This window comes from Watersipora subatra, chromosome 1 (assembly GCF_963576615.1).
Source record: "Watersipora subatra chromosome 1, tzWatSuba1.1, whole genome shotgun sequence".
In the NCBI taxonomy this organism is placed as follows: Eukaryota; Metazoa; Bryozoa; class Gymnolaemata; order Cheilostomatida; family Watersiporidae; genus Watersipora; species Watersipora subatra.
This window is the reverse complement of record NC_088708.1, coordinates 74,691,986-74,706,325: the sequence shown is the minus strand read 5'-3', so window position 1 is coordinate 74,706,325 and position 14,340 is coordinate 74,691,986. Positions and strand designations below refer to the sequence as shown.

The window sequence follows — 14,340 nt, the reverse complement described above, 5'->3', positions numbered from 1 at the left end:
ATGGTGAGAATATATTTGGTGAATTTTTTCATGTGTGTATGTTTTCCAGCACTACGGTGTCATGTTCCATTTAGAATTAGTTGTGTCACCAGCCAAATAAATATTGCCAGGTGTGGAGGGTAAAAAGGGCAGCGACGGCTGATAGCGCCAAGCTCTGGCCCAATGCCACAATACCTTATAAGTTTGGGAGAAAACTGCAGGGTATGGCTGATGTGCCCCAACCTTATTCTCCCGATTGTTCCGTTGTGTCTTATGCATGCTAGAGTTTCTTACCCTATTGACCTATCGCTGTTACTAACTGAGTCATGTACATGTAGTTCTCTGTATGCATGTTCTGGCCAGACTCCCCACAGTTTACCATTGTTAAAAGAATAATAACTGGAATGACAAATGTTTTCAAAACAGTCCCTATTTTAATCAGCTGTTTTCATATCCAAATGCATGGAATTCTTTTGGCTGATGCTCATAATGTCCATTGTCTTTATGTCTTCAATTATAGCGAGCTGGTCACATTTCACAGGTATTCCCTCAAGCAGCATTAGTAAAATAAATTTGAAATATTGTTTTTTGGTGGAACCGTACAAATCTGACTGTACCAATGCATTCCTGTATCATAGACAGAGGTCTATAGGTATAAAATAATGTTACAGGTTACATAAAAAGGATGATTCTCGAAGGCATCGAACATTGGCAAAATAACACGTGTATTACATTTAGGGAGGCCAGTGAATATGACAAGGATTTTGTGTTCTTCACTCCTAAATCGTGTGGGTGAGTGTGATAGCCAGAGCATTAATATCTTACTGTGTTTTTCTATAAAATATTCCATTTTATATTGTAAAAGCATCTCTTCAAACGATTCTTGTTGCCCGAACACTCAGCATTGTCTGTGTTTCAGGATTGAATTGCATGTATTAAACTGCCTGCAAGATGTTTGATTGCAATTCTATTTAACCATTTCAATAATATCGTTGACTGTCTAGTTCAGCTGGAAGAAAATATAATAGCTTTGCTTTACAAATCTTGTTTCGACGTTGTCTTAGTATTTACTTTATACATACAGTTGAATTACAAAGGCTGACTTACTGTTCATTTGAACTCCAGAATGCTTGAGTTAAAGGCAACACATCATTAACATATCACGTTTTGCTACACTAAAACAAGAAAACAGACCAATTTTTTGCTATATACGTACATTTGAAGTATCGCGTAGTCAGCAATTAATATGCGTAATCTTTGACATTTCAACAGCTCGTCACACAAAGCGCAGACAAGGAAGGCAAATACATAATTGCTTTTTGAAAAAACTATCATGAAAGTATTACAGTGTAGATTAGGTAAATTTTAAAGTCACATCTCTCAAAGTCATACCTTAAAAATGCTATTATTTAGCTATAAAATGCATCAGCATATAAATGCTATATACATGTATCTAGATTGCAATAGACGTGGTTTTGGTTACGTGGAGTGGATATAATATGTACTGCAATGGTTATGATCAGATGGATATGATTAACCGTGTTATAGTTCTATGCGATGGCCTTGGTCTAGATGCGTCAGCGCTTTTATCTCCCTTCACTCTTTTGTGTTACACTCACACTCGAGCTGTTCCGCCATTTTACTTTGTTCTCAATTTTTGCAGTTGCTGCTCCTTAGTGGGTAGGAATGGTGGCAGACAAGAATTGTCGCTACAAGAAGACTGCGCCACAACAGCGGTTGCCATGCACGAATTGGGCCATTTGTTAGGATTTTGGCATGAACAGGCCAGACCTGACAGAGACTCAGCCATTAAAGTGCTCTGGAAGAACATAAGGCCTGAGCATCACGACAACTATGCCAAGCGAAAGTATGTAGAGGTAGAATCATTTGGAAGGCCGTATGACTTATCATCAATAATGCACTACGGCGTGGTTAGTAGTCGCTACATATCGCTCTTTACTGACCTGCCCATTCGTTTATGCTTACACAAACATTGTAACTGGTGACTAATCTGATGAGTCAAGGAAATGTTGTAAAGACAGCCTAATATTAACCATTTATGGAACTGTATCCAAACTATTCCAAAAATCCTTTTATTGTTATGATGAATATTGTAATATGAGTTTACTGAAAGTTGATACACTGTGGTCAAGGTAGAATGTGTGCATGTGTATTACACATGTGTGTATGTACTACTTTTTATCGATATTGGCAATCATCAACAAAATATTGTTTGTCGTTACACGCTGAAAGAAAATGAAAACAAAGAAATCAGGAATTATTGAGTGAGTTGAAAAGACATTTTTAAAAGTTAATAATTTATTAGTATTGTACAAACACATCAGTTACTGCTGCATCATGACGCATATAACTTCTCATATTGATAATGCACCAGTTAAACTTGCCAATGAAATGGTAAGGCTGTTCCACAAGCCAGTGATTCAGTGGGATGTTAAAGATTAATCTGGCAAAAGCCTTATTAGGTAACACATGTAAGTAGAGCTTCACGATAATTGTTTGGTAGAAATTTGTGGAAATGGCTAAGCTCTACATGTGAGTTAAATGTGCAACCACTGTCTGGTGGATACTGGAAGAACCAGATTTTTACTTTCTCAGGTATGCAGTGCTGATATGGTATGGCAGCAGAGCCATACGGGCAGATCGTAAAGTGAACAACTCATGTGGCCTATCTGATTAATATGCTTCCAGTAGTGCCTTGATGTATGACGATAAGCTCGGTTAAGTTTACCTATCATTTCCTAATCTAAATGTATGTGCCAATGCAGGTATTGCCTAATTTACATTACATCAGATTCATTATAGTCACCTCTTTTAACAACAGCTCAGCCATTACTGTTGTACTTTGGTTTCACTACCTTCAACCTAGAGCTGATTTTATCAAGCAGTACTCTAGCCATTAAAAACTAAGCTATACTTTTGTCTTTGCGGTAAAAAAGTGCTTTTTTGTTTTAGCATAATGATCGAACAAGCCATCAAAATTGTGTAGGCCCCTTCTTCAGTTCTTATCTATTCACTAGATTTATCAGGCAATTAGCGTGTTGGTAGAGAGTTGGAGTGTACTAAGTACAACTAGTGTGTTGGTAGAGAGTTGGAGTGTACTAAGTACAACTAGTGTGTTGGTAGAGAGTTGGAGTGTACTAACTGAGTACAACTAGTGTGTTGGTAGAGAGTTGGAGTGTACTAAGTACAACTAGTGTGTTGGTAGAGAGTTGGAGTGTACTAAGTACAACTAGTCATTGAAACTTGCTGATGTGCTCACTAGCATTCAGAAGAAATGTCAAGGTCTGATAAATTTAGTGTTCAGATATAAAATAGAAATGCTTGCATAAACCAGAAGTCAAAACTTTTATGTACACAAGTTTGTGTCTTTGTACTGTAGATGCTTTGTTGACAAACTGCAACCTGTCGTATAGGCATACTGAGAAAACTTTGTATACATAGAGACCTGCCATGCCTGGTCATGTCTTCAAAAATCGATTATTACCAATTAATTTTATTTTCAGCTTTTTTGTGCTTTTCATTTTACATTTGGTGTCATCCGTAATTGAAATGCATCAAGCTTTTAGAATGTATGTTGTTCGATCAGAGACATGATATTGGTTTATCAAGAGAAATTTATGCCACTCGCTTTGTTTATGTAGTCTTATGAGACCAGAGAGAAGCTTAGCCGTGAGCATGTGAGGACAATTTGTAAAATAAAGATTGATTCTCTCTTCTTTGTTAGTTTGCTAATCATGACAATTGATGCTGAGATTCAATGAGATAACTTAACTCTTGTACAGTATACCATCTAGTGGTCTACTTGTAGTATTGTTTTTTATCCATACAATTGTCTTATTGCAACACGTTATTTCAGGGCACATTTTCCAATGGAAATGGGCCAACGATGGTGAGCAAGAATGGAGAGAAGATAGGGAAGCAGGCGAGTAACTTGAGTTCTGAGGATATCCTGCAAGCCAACCTCCTGTACAGCTGTCCAGGTACAATTGATTATCATTAGTCAGGGTAAAGCTCAGGTATAATTCTCTACTATGGAATTCTCTACTAATGTGCTATCGTCTGGAAAGACAAGACTAGTCTGGCTGAACTGTACTTACTAAAGGGATCATAGAGAGTAGATTATTCACTTTGTCGCTTTCAAGCGCTGATAATACTATGAATGTCTGTGTACTATTATATAAGTCAATAAACAAAGATGTCAGTTGCTAAGGACATCAATAGTTTGGTGTTATCTCACTGAATGGCACTTCTATTGCCTGGTATCAATATATTTAAGAGGCTTTGCTAAACACTGTTAGTGCTTTCACTGCCATTGATCACATAGCACTCACTTTTTCTCGGTCTGCAGCAAAAGAGTGCAAAACTGAGTTGGAAGGCAGTTCAGGAGAGATAATCAGCCCCTATTACCCTAATAATTACATTCCTGATATTGACTGTCAGTGGACGATTCATGTACCCAAAAGTGAGTTGCAGAAAATCTGTGTTGAGAATTAGTTGACGTGTTCAAATCTAAAGGATCTGCCACCTGAATGGCATCATTGTATATTAGTTATTCTTTACGTTTTGTCCTTTTCAATATTTGTTAGTATGTGGTAGAGTTTAGCTATATCAGACTCCAACATATAGTCTAAAATGTTTGATGTAGCATTTGTTTGCTATGGCCAATTTTAATATCACAGACATTGTTATATTAAAACCGAGATATCTTGACTCTATTTCCCTTCGCATTGTATTGTCATAGATGTTGTTGTATCATAAATATTAGAATGTTATTGGCATTATGATACCGTAGGCATTTTGATCATAAATATCATAAACACTGTTACATAGTAAACATTGTAACACTACGGATATTGTAACATCACAGGTTTGTAATATCACAGACATTTTATTTGATAAGCAGCATTTTCAAGCAAAATTGTCATTCTGAGACCAAATATATCAACATCACCATAATACATAGGTAAATACATTCAGCTGACTTTCAATGAGATGAATTTGCAAGACAGCTACCTCTGCTCCGCTGACTCTCTCGTTGTAAGGGAGCTCTCACAGTCTGGTCGAATAGTCTGCACTCTTTGCGGGTCGGCACTGCCTCCACGTATTGTCTCTACTGTCTCTCTTTGGATTCGACTTCATTCAAACTGGGCAATAGAAAAACGAGGGTTCAATATATCATATGAGATTAGAGGTAAGTAAAACAAGAGGTCACTATATCATATGAGATTAGAGGTAAGTAAAACAAGAGTTCACTATATCATATGAGATTAGAGGTAAGTAAAACAAGGGCTCACTATATCATATGAGATTAGAGGTAAGTAAAACAAGAGTTTACTATATCATATGAGATTAGAGGTAAGTAAAACAAGGGTTCACTATATCATATGAGATTAGAGGTAAGTAAAACAAGGGCTCACTATATCATATGAGATTAGAGGTAAGTAAAACAAGAGTTGACTATATCATATGAGATTAGAGGTAAGTAAAACAAGGGCTCACTATATCATATGAGATTAGAGGTAAGTAAAACAAGAGTTGACTATATCATATGAGATTAGAGGTAAGTAAAACAAGAGTTGACTATATCATATGAGATTAGAGGTAAGTAAAACAAGAGTTGACTATATCATATGAGATTAGAGGTAAGTAAAACAAGAGTTCACTGTATCATATGAGATTAGAGGTAAGTAAAACAAGAGTTCACTATATCATATGAGATTAGAGGTAAGTAAAACAAGAGTTGACTATATCATATGAGATTAGAGGTAAGTAAAACAAGAGTTCACTATATCATATTAGATCAGAGGTAAGAAAAGTAAGAGCTCACAATATCATGTGGTTAGAAGTATACATAATACAAATACAGTAACTGGCTTTACCTTCTGATATTGTATGGTTTTGTACTATAATTGTGTTGTACGTTTTTTATATTTTATGTGGTGTTTTAGTAGAGTAGTATTAGTTTACTAACACGTCTGCAACTGACCGGCCATCTGTTTATGTGTTCAAGTAGGTAGATACTTGTAATAGGCTTTGATCACACACCTTTCCTCTGGTTATTCCTCATGCTTCCTTCACACCTAATTGGCACTTAATTGTGTTAGCTAGTCTGTAAATAGCTAGCTAGTCTGTAAATAGCTAGCTAGGCTGTAAATAGCTACATAGCTAGTCTGTAAATAGCTAACTAGTCTGTAAATAGCTAGCTAGGCTGTAGATAGCTACATAGCTAGGCTGTAAATCTCATCGTAAACCTAGTATTTTATATACAGCATTAGGATATCAGAAATTCAACATTGTTTTGGTTATATCACATTTATCTAGCTATAGTCCTAGCCATTACTTGCAAACTATTTGGTTTAAAATTATCATGTTTTTTTTTTTAATTGTGATGAGACTTCAATGTGATTAGATTGGTGAGTAATGGAGTCGAGCCTACCGTAGGTCATGTACAGTGTGCAATTTTAGGTCTCTTGGTCCTAGTCTCATTCTTAGATGGGATAGGTGAACAACATTGATCTCTGTTTGTTATTGTAGACATCATGCCAGTGGACATGCTGGGTCTAAGCAGGCACCCTAAAGAGGCTGTGTGGAAGACTTCAGGTACATCCTCTACGCTCACGTTTTGTATCGTACCAACTCTATACTGTACAGTCAACCCTTGTTAAAAAGAACCTTGTTTGTCTGAATATCATGAGACGTACAAATTTGGACTTAGCGAAACAGTCAAAGGGCACCTACATTCAAGTTATGGATAATTAGTTTTTAATGATTTTAGTAAAATTTAGAAATTTATTTAATGTAAGAAATGCTTGTCTATTGGAGTCATTTATATACATCACTCACAAGAGTGAAACACGTTTTTCATTCATATTGTTTGTGTGCTTTTCGACTTTTATGATGATGAAACATGGTTTCACATGATTTATGAACATGTTAAAAAACCGCAAAAGATTTTTTGAAAGAGTAATTTATTTAATACTTAGCAAAACAAAACTGATATAATACATTGTGTGAACAGGAATTTCTGCAAATAACTTGCTGTTACAGAAGTTGTCTAACCTTAGTTGCTATTTTTAAAAAATTTCATTGCTTAGAAATCTTTTTATTGCAGGTTTAACATTTCAACGTATACAGTTTAGTATACAGTATATTGTGCAATGCACATAGGCCTCAGTAATGTAACCTTTTCTGTATATACGAACCTACATGTATATATAGGTACATCAGCTAAAAAGGACAATTGGTTAAACCTGACTACCCACCACATCTGTTAGTTCATTTTAACAAGGGTTGACTGTATATGCTCTTAATCTAGAGTCTTTCATCCAAACAATAAATAGCGTATAAGAAGTTATTGCTAGTTGTCATAGTTCTGCTGTTTAGAAGAAATACAGTAAGTGTTATTACGGTGAATTATACCTACAGAACTGTTCACTGGCTAGAAGTGTTTTGTTACACATTTTCTATGATATCATGCTATTGCTTTTTATTATAAAAGGCTTCAGTTTAGTATATTCTTATAGATTGTGTCCAGGTATCTAGAGCTCACCATGGAGTATATCATTCTGCAGACATTCCCAGCAACGGGCAGTTTACATCAGATGGTGTCTGCTCCTTCATCATAGATGGTTCCACGTCTGCGGGTAACTAGCTCTATGTCAAGTGGTCTTGTAGCAAGTTATTTCTTATGTGCACCGTTATATTATGAGTTTTTATCAGGGAATAGACGAATTTTACTTCAATATTTGGAATGTTGGTTGAAAAGCAATATCTGCCTGAATTCATCCGTTTGGAGTTACGCTCTTGTTCTCTGTCCCTTAATAGGCTTGCATCTGTTGTCGAATTTCCAATGTAATAGCGCATCCATTTGTATTGCAGGAGCGCAGAGAATTCTGCTAGAACTGGTAACTTCCCAAATAAGGGCGTATGGAAGAGATTGTCTTGCTCACATATATGTGCCTACTTCCAACTCAACGTACTTTGGAAACTTTGAGTCAGCAAAGGATGAGATCACCTTGGATCCACTCCTGTAAGGGCAAACTATGTGTCACATCCGTAGTGTCAGTTAGTACGCTAGTTTCTAGCCTAGTAAGTGCCGGGTGGTGCTACACGTGGCACCATGTGTAGCACCACATGCAGTAAACCACAAAACTAACACCAGAGTGATATAGATATGATTATAGCTTGCTACTATTACTTCCTTCTATATATTAAAGAATTATACATTAGTTACTATTTCACTGCTCTGTTTATAGTATCTACTTGCCGAATTTCAGACGTTGCACGGGTAATGAAACAATTACCAAATGAATTTGAGCAACTTACCTGGTAAACCAGTAAAGGTAAGGTTACCTTTACTGGCTTGTCACTTAACAATTACAGTGTTTGAAGATCAAACACAGCTTAATAATTGTTACATAACGCCTAACTGTCAACCACATTAGTTAATGGCCTCGAGAGCTTCAAGCGAGAGTGTAATTATTTTAATTGATTTAATGAATGCGCCGTGCTAACAGTCATTAAAATATTGGCTATCATAGTGTAGTGGATTAGATCACAATGGTTTGCGAATAATAAGATTTACACACTCCTGTTAGTTGGCAACTATGCACTATTAACTACCCAAGTGTTGACTTTTTTCATATATGATATCAACAAAGCTGATTTGTAGGAGAGCTAGCTTCATTCTGTGGTATAGTAACATGTAAGCCAAGCTGTACTGTACCAGTGGTTCCCAACATATTTCTAACTGCGGACCGGTCAACTCAACAATTTTACTACGGATCGGGTGATTGAAATAATAACACCCATTGTTATTTCAACCCCTAGTTGAAATATTAATAAAATTAATTATTATTATTAATTTTTTATTGTTAAAATTATTAATTTTAATAATAATACAAAAATAGGACGCCTGTTTCTCGCTCATTTTGCTAGATGAGTTAACTTTTGGCACGAAAGTGAGAATAAGGTCATTTCAAAATAAAAGGCTGTTCAACTTAGACTGGGACTATGATAGAGGGGGTCTAACTACAGTTGGGGAAAAATAAAATATTAAGTATGAAAACAAATAAAAAAGAGTGCAGAGAACATGTAGTAGGCATTGCAGCTTGTTCCCTTGGAATCCGATGAGGCAACTAAAAATTTCTATTCAAAAATCATTAACGGCCACCCCACACATTTATCTTTTGTAATTTGCATTTATTCTTAATATTTTCTTTTTCTCCTAGAGTCTGTAAATAAAATACTAAGCCCCCCTTTATTATCGTCCTATACTTAGATAATAAATCAAACAGAAATAATTAATTCTTGTGCTGCCCGGGTCCGATTGATCTACAGACTGATACGGCTCCACAGCCCTGAGATTGGGGACCACTGTACTACAACAACATCACTCAAGCCAGAGGTTCTCTCCAACACTGCTCCATTCACATGTTCATCATTTTGTGTACCATCCCCTAGTCCAGGGATTTGTAGTTTAATAGCTTCTGCTATAGTTGTCTATTCTTTAGAGACACAGTAGATAAGAAAGTACATTGGTTAGTTTTAAAGGCCTTAGTAGTGTCCTACTCTAGCCTGGTCTTTGTAACACTTTGTAGAATACCGCTTGAAAAATAATATTACCGACTATTATTGCAGTTGGAGACCTGTACACTACTCATGCGGAGGCAGCGAAAAGGTTGTGGAAATAGTTGTGGAGAAGTTGGTTGTTGTTGTCATATGGTCATCAGCGCACCACAGGGCTCTCAATCTTACCTATTGGATTGGTGTGTATTAATTCATATTGGTTGCCACTCGTTTGTTTACATTCCTTTATTAATAACTCCTTTGCAAGCTCCCAAAGTATTCAGTTGAGGGTATCTTACTAACCTGCGTTCCGCATTGCACAATGTAAATCATTGTGTTCAATAACATAGATATGGTGCTTCATATATTCTCATGATGAATCTACTCAATATATATATATATATATATATATATATATTTCTCAAAGTATGTCGTATGTGTATTCTAGGTTTGATTGTCCGGCTATAGCAAATATTTTTGCATTGCCCCCACACGTTACAAACACCCGGTTAGGAAATTTCGATCTACGACGTTATCATATTTGATATATCATAACCACACGCTAATTATTTTAGCAAAGCGACCACACGTTACTAAGCTGCGAGAAAGAAATATTTTGGGACTTATGTATATGCAGCCCGATGCTTCTTCGTCCTTATTTCGTTAGGGCTAATTTGTTCAGCCTCACGATATCGACAATAATTTATCTACGAACTTAAAATTTGGCGAATCATGTACTGATTAAATACGTTATTAAGAGATTCAGTTGCTCGCAATGGCGAGTTCAACGTTATTTGTTACAGTAAAACGGTTTCGCAAACATAAAATCATTTAATGATCAAATTTCAGCTAAATGACGTTTTTATTGATACTATGCGCTCACAGATCATTACGCCCCAATAAAACACGATGCTTTTCGCCAAACCGTATCAACAAACATTTCTCTCTCGAAATAAATATTTGGCGACTGTTCTAGTGCTTTTCATTTGGTCATAACGATTTTTGTTTTCGCACTTTGTATTAATTGTATCATTAACAAATAATATGTTTCGTAGTTTACATACTTGCTATTTATTTCACATCTTCATTTAGTTCTCTACTTATTTATTCCAGCTGCTCTGAATACTTTTTCCCAGCTACAGTATGTTTTTTGGATTCTAGGAATAAATATTTTGTTTGTTTAAACAATCTTTTTACATTATTTCCTTTAGTTCAAATAAAAAAATATTTGTTTGTATTAATTGTAATTATTGTAATTAAAACATCTTCGTATGTTCCTATCAGCACTCGCTTTGTGTATTAGCTTTTACATCTTTCATTTTAAACCTAACCAATTAGTAATTTGTAATAAATTTCACATTTTACAACAAATATTTGAAAGATTACTGTAAGATTATCTGTGAGATTTGCTGTAAAACTTATCGTGTAAGATTACAAGTATCAGTTATTCCTCACTCTCTTATATTTACACAAATTTACATACTTTGAGAAATGTATATATAGATAGATAGATTTACATTCTCGTATTACAGATATAAACTTCATATAACTTTTGAAATTTATAATATAAGGCTTTAAAGTTTGTTGTAATATTTTTTTTATTTCAACTTGCATTTTTCAAACATAATTAGAGCATAATGTCGTGTTTGAAGTTTAAACATTATTCATTTTCTTATCACTGTTTGCCTATCCTATTACTTAGTTTCCAATCTTTATTATTAATTTTTCATTCAACCATATTTGGCAGAGATTGTTCTAATAAAATTTCAACTACAAAATACTACCATATTCTGTCATATTTTTTATTAATCTGTTAAATACATGTATTCTCAGAAGTTACGCATTGTCTAATGCATCCGAAGAAAAGAACCTGTTCTGCAAAAAATCATTTTCTCATGATATAAAGTTTTAAAGTTACGGTTGTTTGACAAAGGTTGAAATTAATTAATTAATCTATAAATTTATTTAGACTACACAAAACACTTCTCTCATGATATGTAGTTTGAAAGTTAGAATGGCAAATGCTGTTATTTATGTTAAATACATATCAAATTTTCTGTCCAATGACTTTTTTATTACCCGGGCAACGCCGGGTAGCACAGCTAGTCCTTTCTACAAAGTTTAGAAACTGCCATCAAATGGTGTGGTTTCATTTTGCTTCACGTCATTGTGCCTTCACAGCAGTAATATTTTTACTAGTAAAGCACCTTATAACACAATTCAAATACAAAATAATAGGTTTAATTGCAGATGTTAATGAATGTCAGATTTCTCCTCGTTGTGATCATATATGTGAGGATACTATAAAAGGCTATCGTTGCTCCTGTCATGATGGTTTCCAGTTGATCAACAATCACACCTGTGTTAGAAAAGTCCAGGAAATTACTGGTGGGTTCTTAACATCTCGGAATATATAAGAGCTTTTCTTTATTGTACTTGTAATATGTATGGTAAACATTGATGTGTTAATGGCTCACTCTGACATTAACTGCTGCATCGTGACAAATCTTTATTGTATGTCCAGTAGATTTTTATGGCAAAAAAATTTTGTTTTTCCATTCAGATCTTGTTCTTTCATTTTCTCTGCTCAAGTTTTTTCTGTCCATGTTCAGTTTACACTAGTTAACATTGCAGCTTTATATAATGATTTCAGGAAGATGTCACCAGCAAATGACGGCGCCAATGGGTAAGATTATATCCAGCACAGAGCCGCATAGCCTTTGTTCCTATGATATACTACGCCCTGGACATAAGATAACATTGGTTATAAACCGTCTCTACTTCCCTCATGAAGGCCAATGCTCAATTAACTCTCTCAATATCACATCTAATAAGGTGATTTGCAGCCATCTCTTTGGAGCTAACTTTATGACCTTAACACAGACTGGTAGTGAAACTCTCTCTACCAAACGTTCAATATAATTTTTTCTATATGACTTGTTTACAGCATCTGTTAGCACACCTGTGTAGCAGCTCAGCACGACTAGAGCTTACTGCTGGAGAGTCCATCACCTTGCTGCAATCTTTTAACAGCTCCCTTGGAAATCGTCTTCCATTTTTTATTGCCAGCTATAGCTCTTCCAAAAAACAACCGGGTATGTCACAACACTGCTCTCCTTTAATTATTCACGTTTTTTGTCCATTCATAAAAATCAAATGCCAAAATTGTTCGTACCGTCAAGGCGTGCAGTAAAAACCTAAAAAATATTTTTCTGTGTGATATCTTGATAGGATGCTCTTGGTTTGCAGATAATTATGTGATATAAAATGACAAGCGTGTTTGACCAGTTAGATTTTATAATTATAGCGATCGTGTTTTGATTGGTCAAGTGTGCTTACCATTGTTAGAGCATCACTACTTATATCTTGTGTTTTAAGAATAAATGTCATTAAATTCTGTATTTCTTTCTCAATTCTTTCTTGGATTTTACAAATGTTTCATGAAAATAAACATTTTAGGGAAACGACGAAACTGAAGTCTACAAACTTTCTCAAAGTTTAACAATTGCCAAAATCACTGTATCACTTGTAACTTTTACAAAATGATTAAAATAATTAGGGATTTACTGAAACTACAAAAACAGTGTTTCAGCTATTTTAATAAAATCCTGATGTTTATAACAAACAATAGGGATTGAATAAAATTATGAAATATTCTAATTATCATCATTAATATATTTTTGTCTTATCCTGGTTATTGGTTAGTGTGTCTACCATAATTCAAAAAAGTGTTATTGTTACCCCACATTCATTCACATATGACATTTGATTTTATAAACTCGTTGAGCTCGTTTTAAATTTTAAAACCTGTCTCATTAGGAGTTCTCCCGCAGCAGCATCCGCAGACAACTGTGAACTAAGTAGGTTATCTCCAGCAATTTCACAGAATTTCAGATAATTAGCGCTTTTGTAAAGTTTCCTCAGATGACGGTGTTTTCACAAATTCTTCCGAAGTTGAGGAGTTTATGAGATAATAGTTTTATGATATTTTTTCTTGATTGCTCGTTTCAATTCAGATGGCTCTAGCTGATCTTGTAGCACTCATACACTTTTTTGCAGAGGCGTGTGAGTTTATTCTGCAAGGTGATTCAGAGGTCATGAGCCCGAGTTACCCAAACCTGTATAACTCTCACATCAATTGCATTTGGAAACTCTCTGTGAAAAAGGAAAGTAGAATCAACCTTACAATCGTAGACCTAGACATCGAGTACACAGACAACTGTATATTTGATAGCCTAACGATCTTTGATGGAAGAAACAGGAAGTATCCAGTACTACTGAAGGCTTGTGACACGAGTAAGACAACTATCACCAGCACAAGTGAGTTAGCAATGTCTCAGTTTTCTGTACAATCTGGCTTTTATCATGGTTCATCTAATAAAGTGGAACTCTTCTTGGTATTTGGGACATATTTCATAACCTGCATATTCTGTATGTTAAAGCTCTGTATGTTATGTCTGAGAGTTACTATTGAGAGAGTCAGAAGGTTTCTACATACATGTAGATTATGTGTAAGATATTTTTATAAAGCAACTCATGCATTGCATCTCTGTCTCATCTCTGTCACTATGATGATATCTCATACATAAACTACACTAAACTTGCAGGTAATCAACTGACTGTTGAGTTTATCACAGATGGCTCAGGTGCTGGTCGTGGATTCAGGCTCATTTCAAAAGAGATCAGGAGTAATGACCTATAGATGTTCTATCCAGATTCATAATTAGCAATCTCACTTTTTGCGTTGTATCCGATTATAAATAAATGTATTTA

General features: G+C 35.1%; 1 protein-coding gene across 3 annotated transcripts in view; it reads left to right on the top strand.

The window, feature by feature from the left end:
- LOC137409751 (bone morphogenetic protein 1-like) overlaps positions 1-14,303 on the top strand; it is a 40,279-nt gene extending 25,976 nt beyond the window's left edge. The window contains exons 4-18 of one of the 3 annotated variants that reach the window (XM_068095588.1): positions 111-201; positions 651-771; positions 1,643-1,910; positions 3,857-3,980; positions 4,349-4,462; positions 4,964-5,191; positions 6,535-6,600; positions 7,524-7,643; positions 7,879-8,029; positions 9,640-9,767; positions 11,818-11,955; positions 12,221-12,402; positions 12,515-12,662; positions 13,627-13,887; positions 14,175-14,303. In XM_068095588.1, the coding sequence (XP_067951689.1) occupies positions 111-201; positions 651-771; positions 1,643-1,910; positions 3,857-3,980; positions 4,349-4,462; positions 4,964-5,191; positions 6,535-6,600; positions 7,524-7,643; positions 7,879-8,029; positions 9,640-9,767; positions 11,818-11,955; positions 12,221-12,402; positions 12,515-12,662; positions 13,627-13,887; positions 14,175-14,269 (2,235 nt within the window). In that variant the 3' untranslated portion in view covers positions 14,270-14,303. Of the gene's footprint in view, positions 1-110; positions 202-650; positions 772-1,642; positions 1,911-3,856; positions 3,981-4,348; positions 4,463-4,963; positions 5,192-6,534; positions 6,601-7,523; positions 7,644-7,878; positions 8,030-9,639; positions 9,768-11,817; positions 11,956-12,220; positions 12,403-12,514; positions 12,663-13,626; positions 13,888-14,174 lie in introns of those variants that run through there. The other 2 variants (XR_010980942.1, XM_068095589.1) reach the window with 2 other exon arrangements.
- Positions 14,304-14,340: the final 37 nt, after the last annotated feature.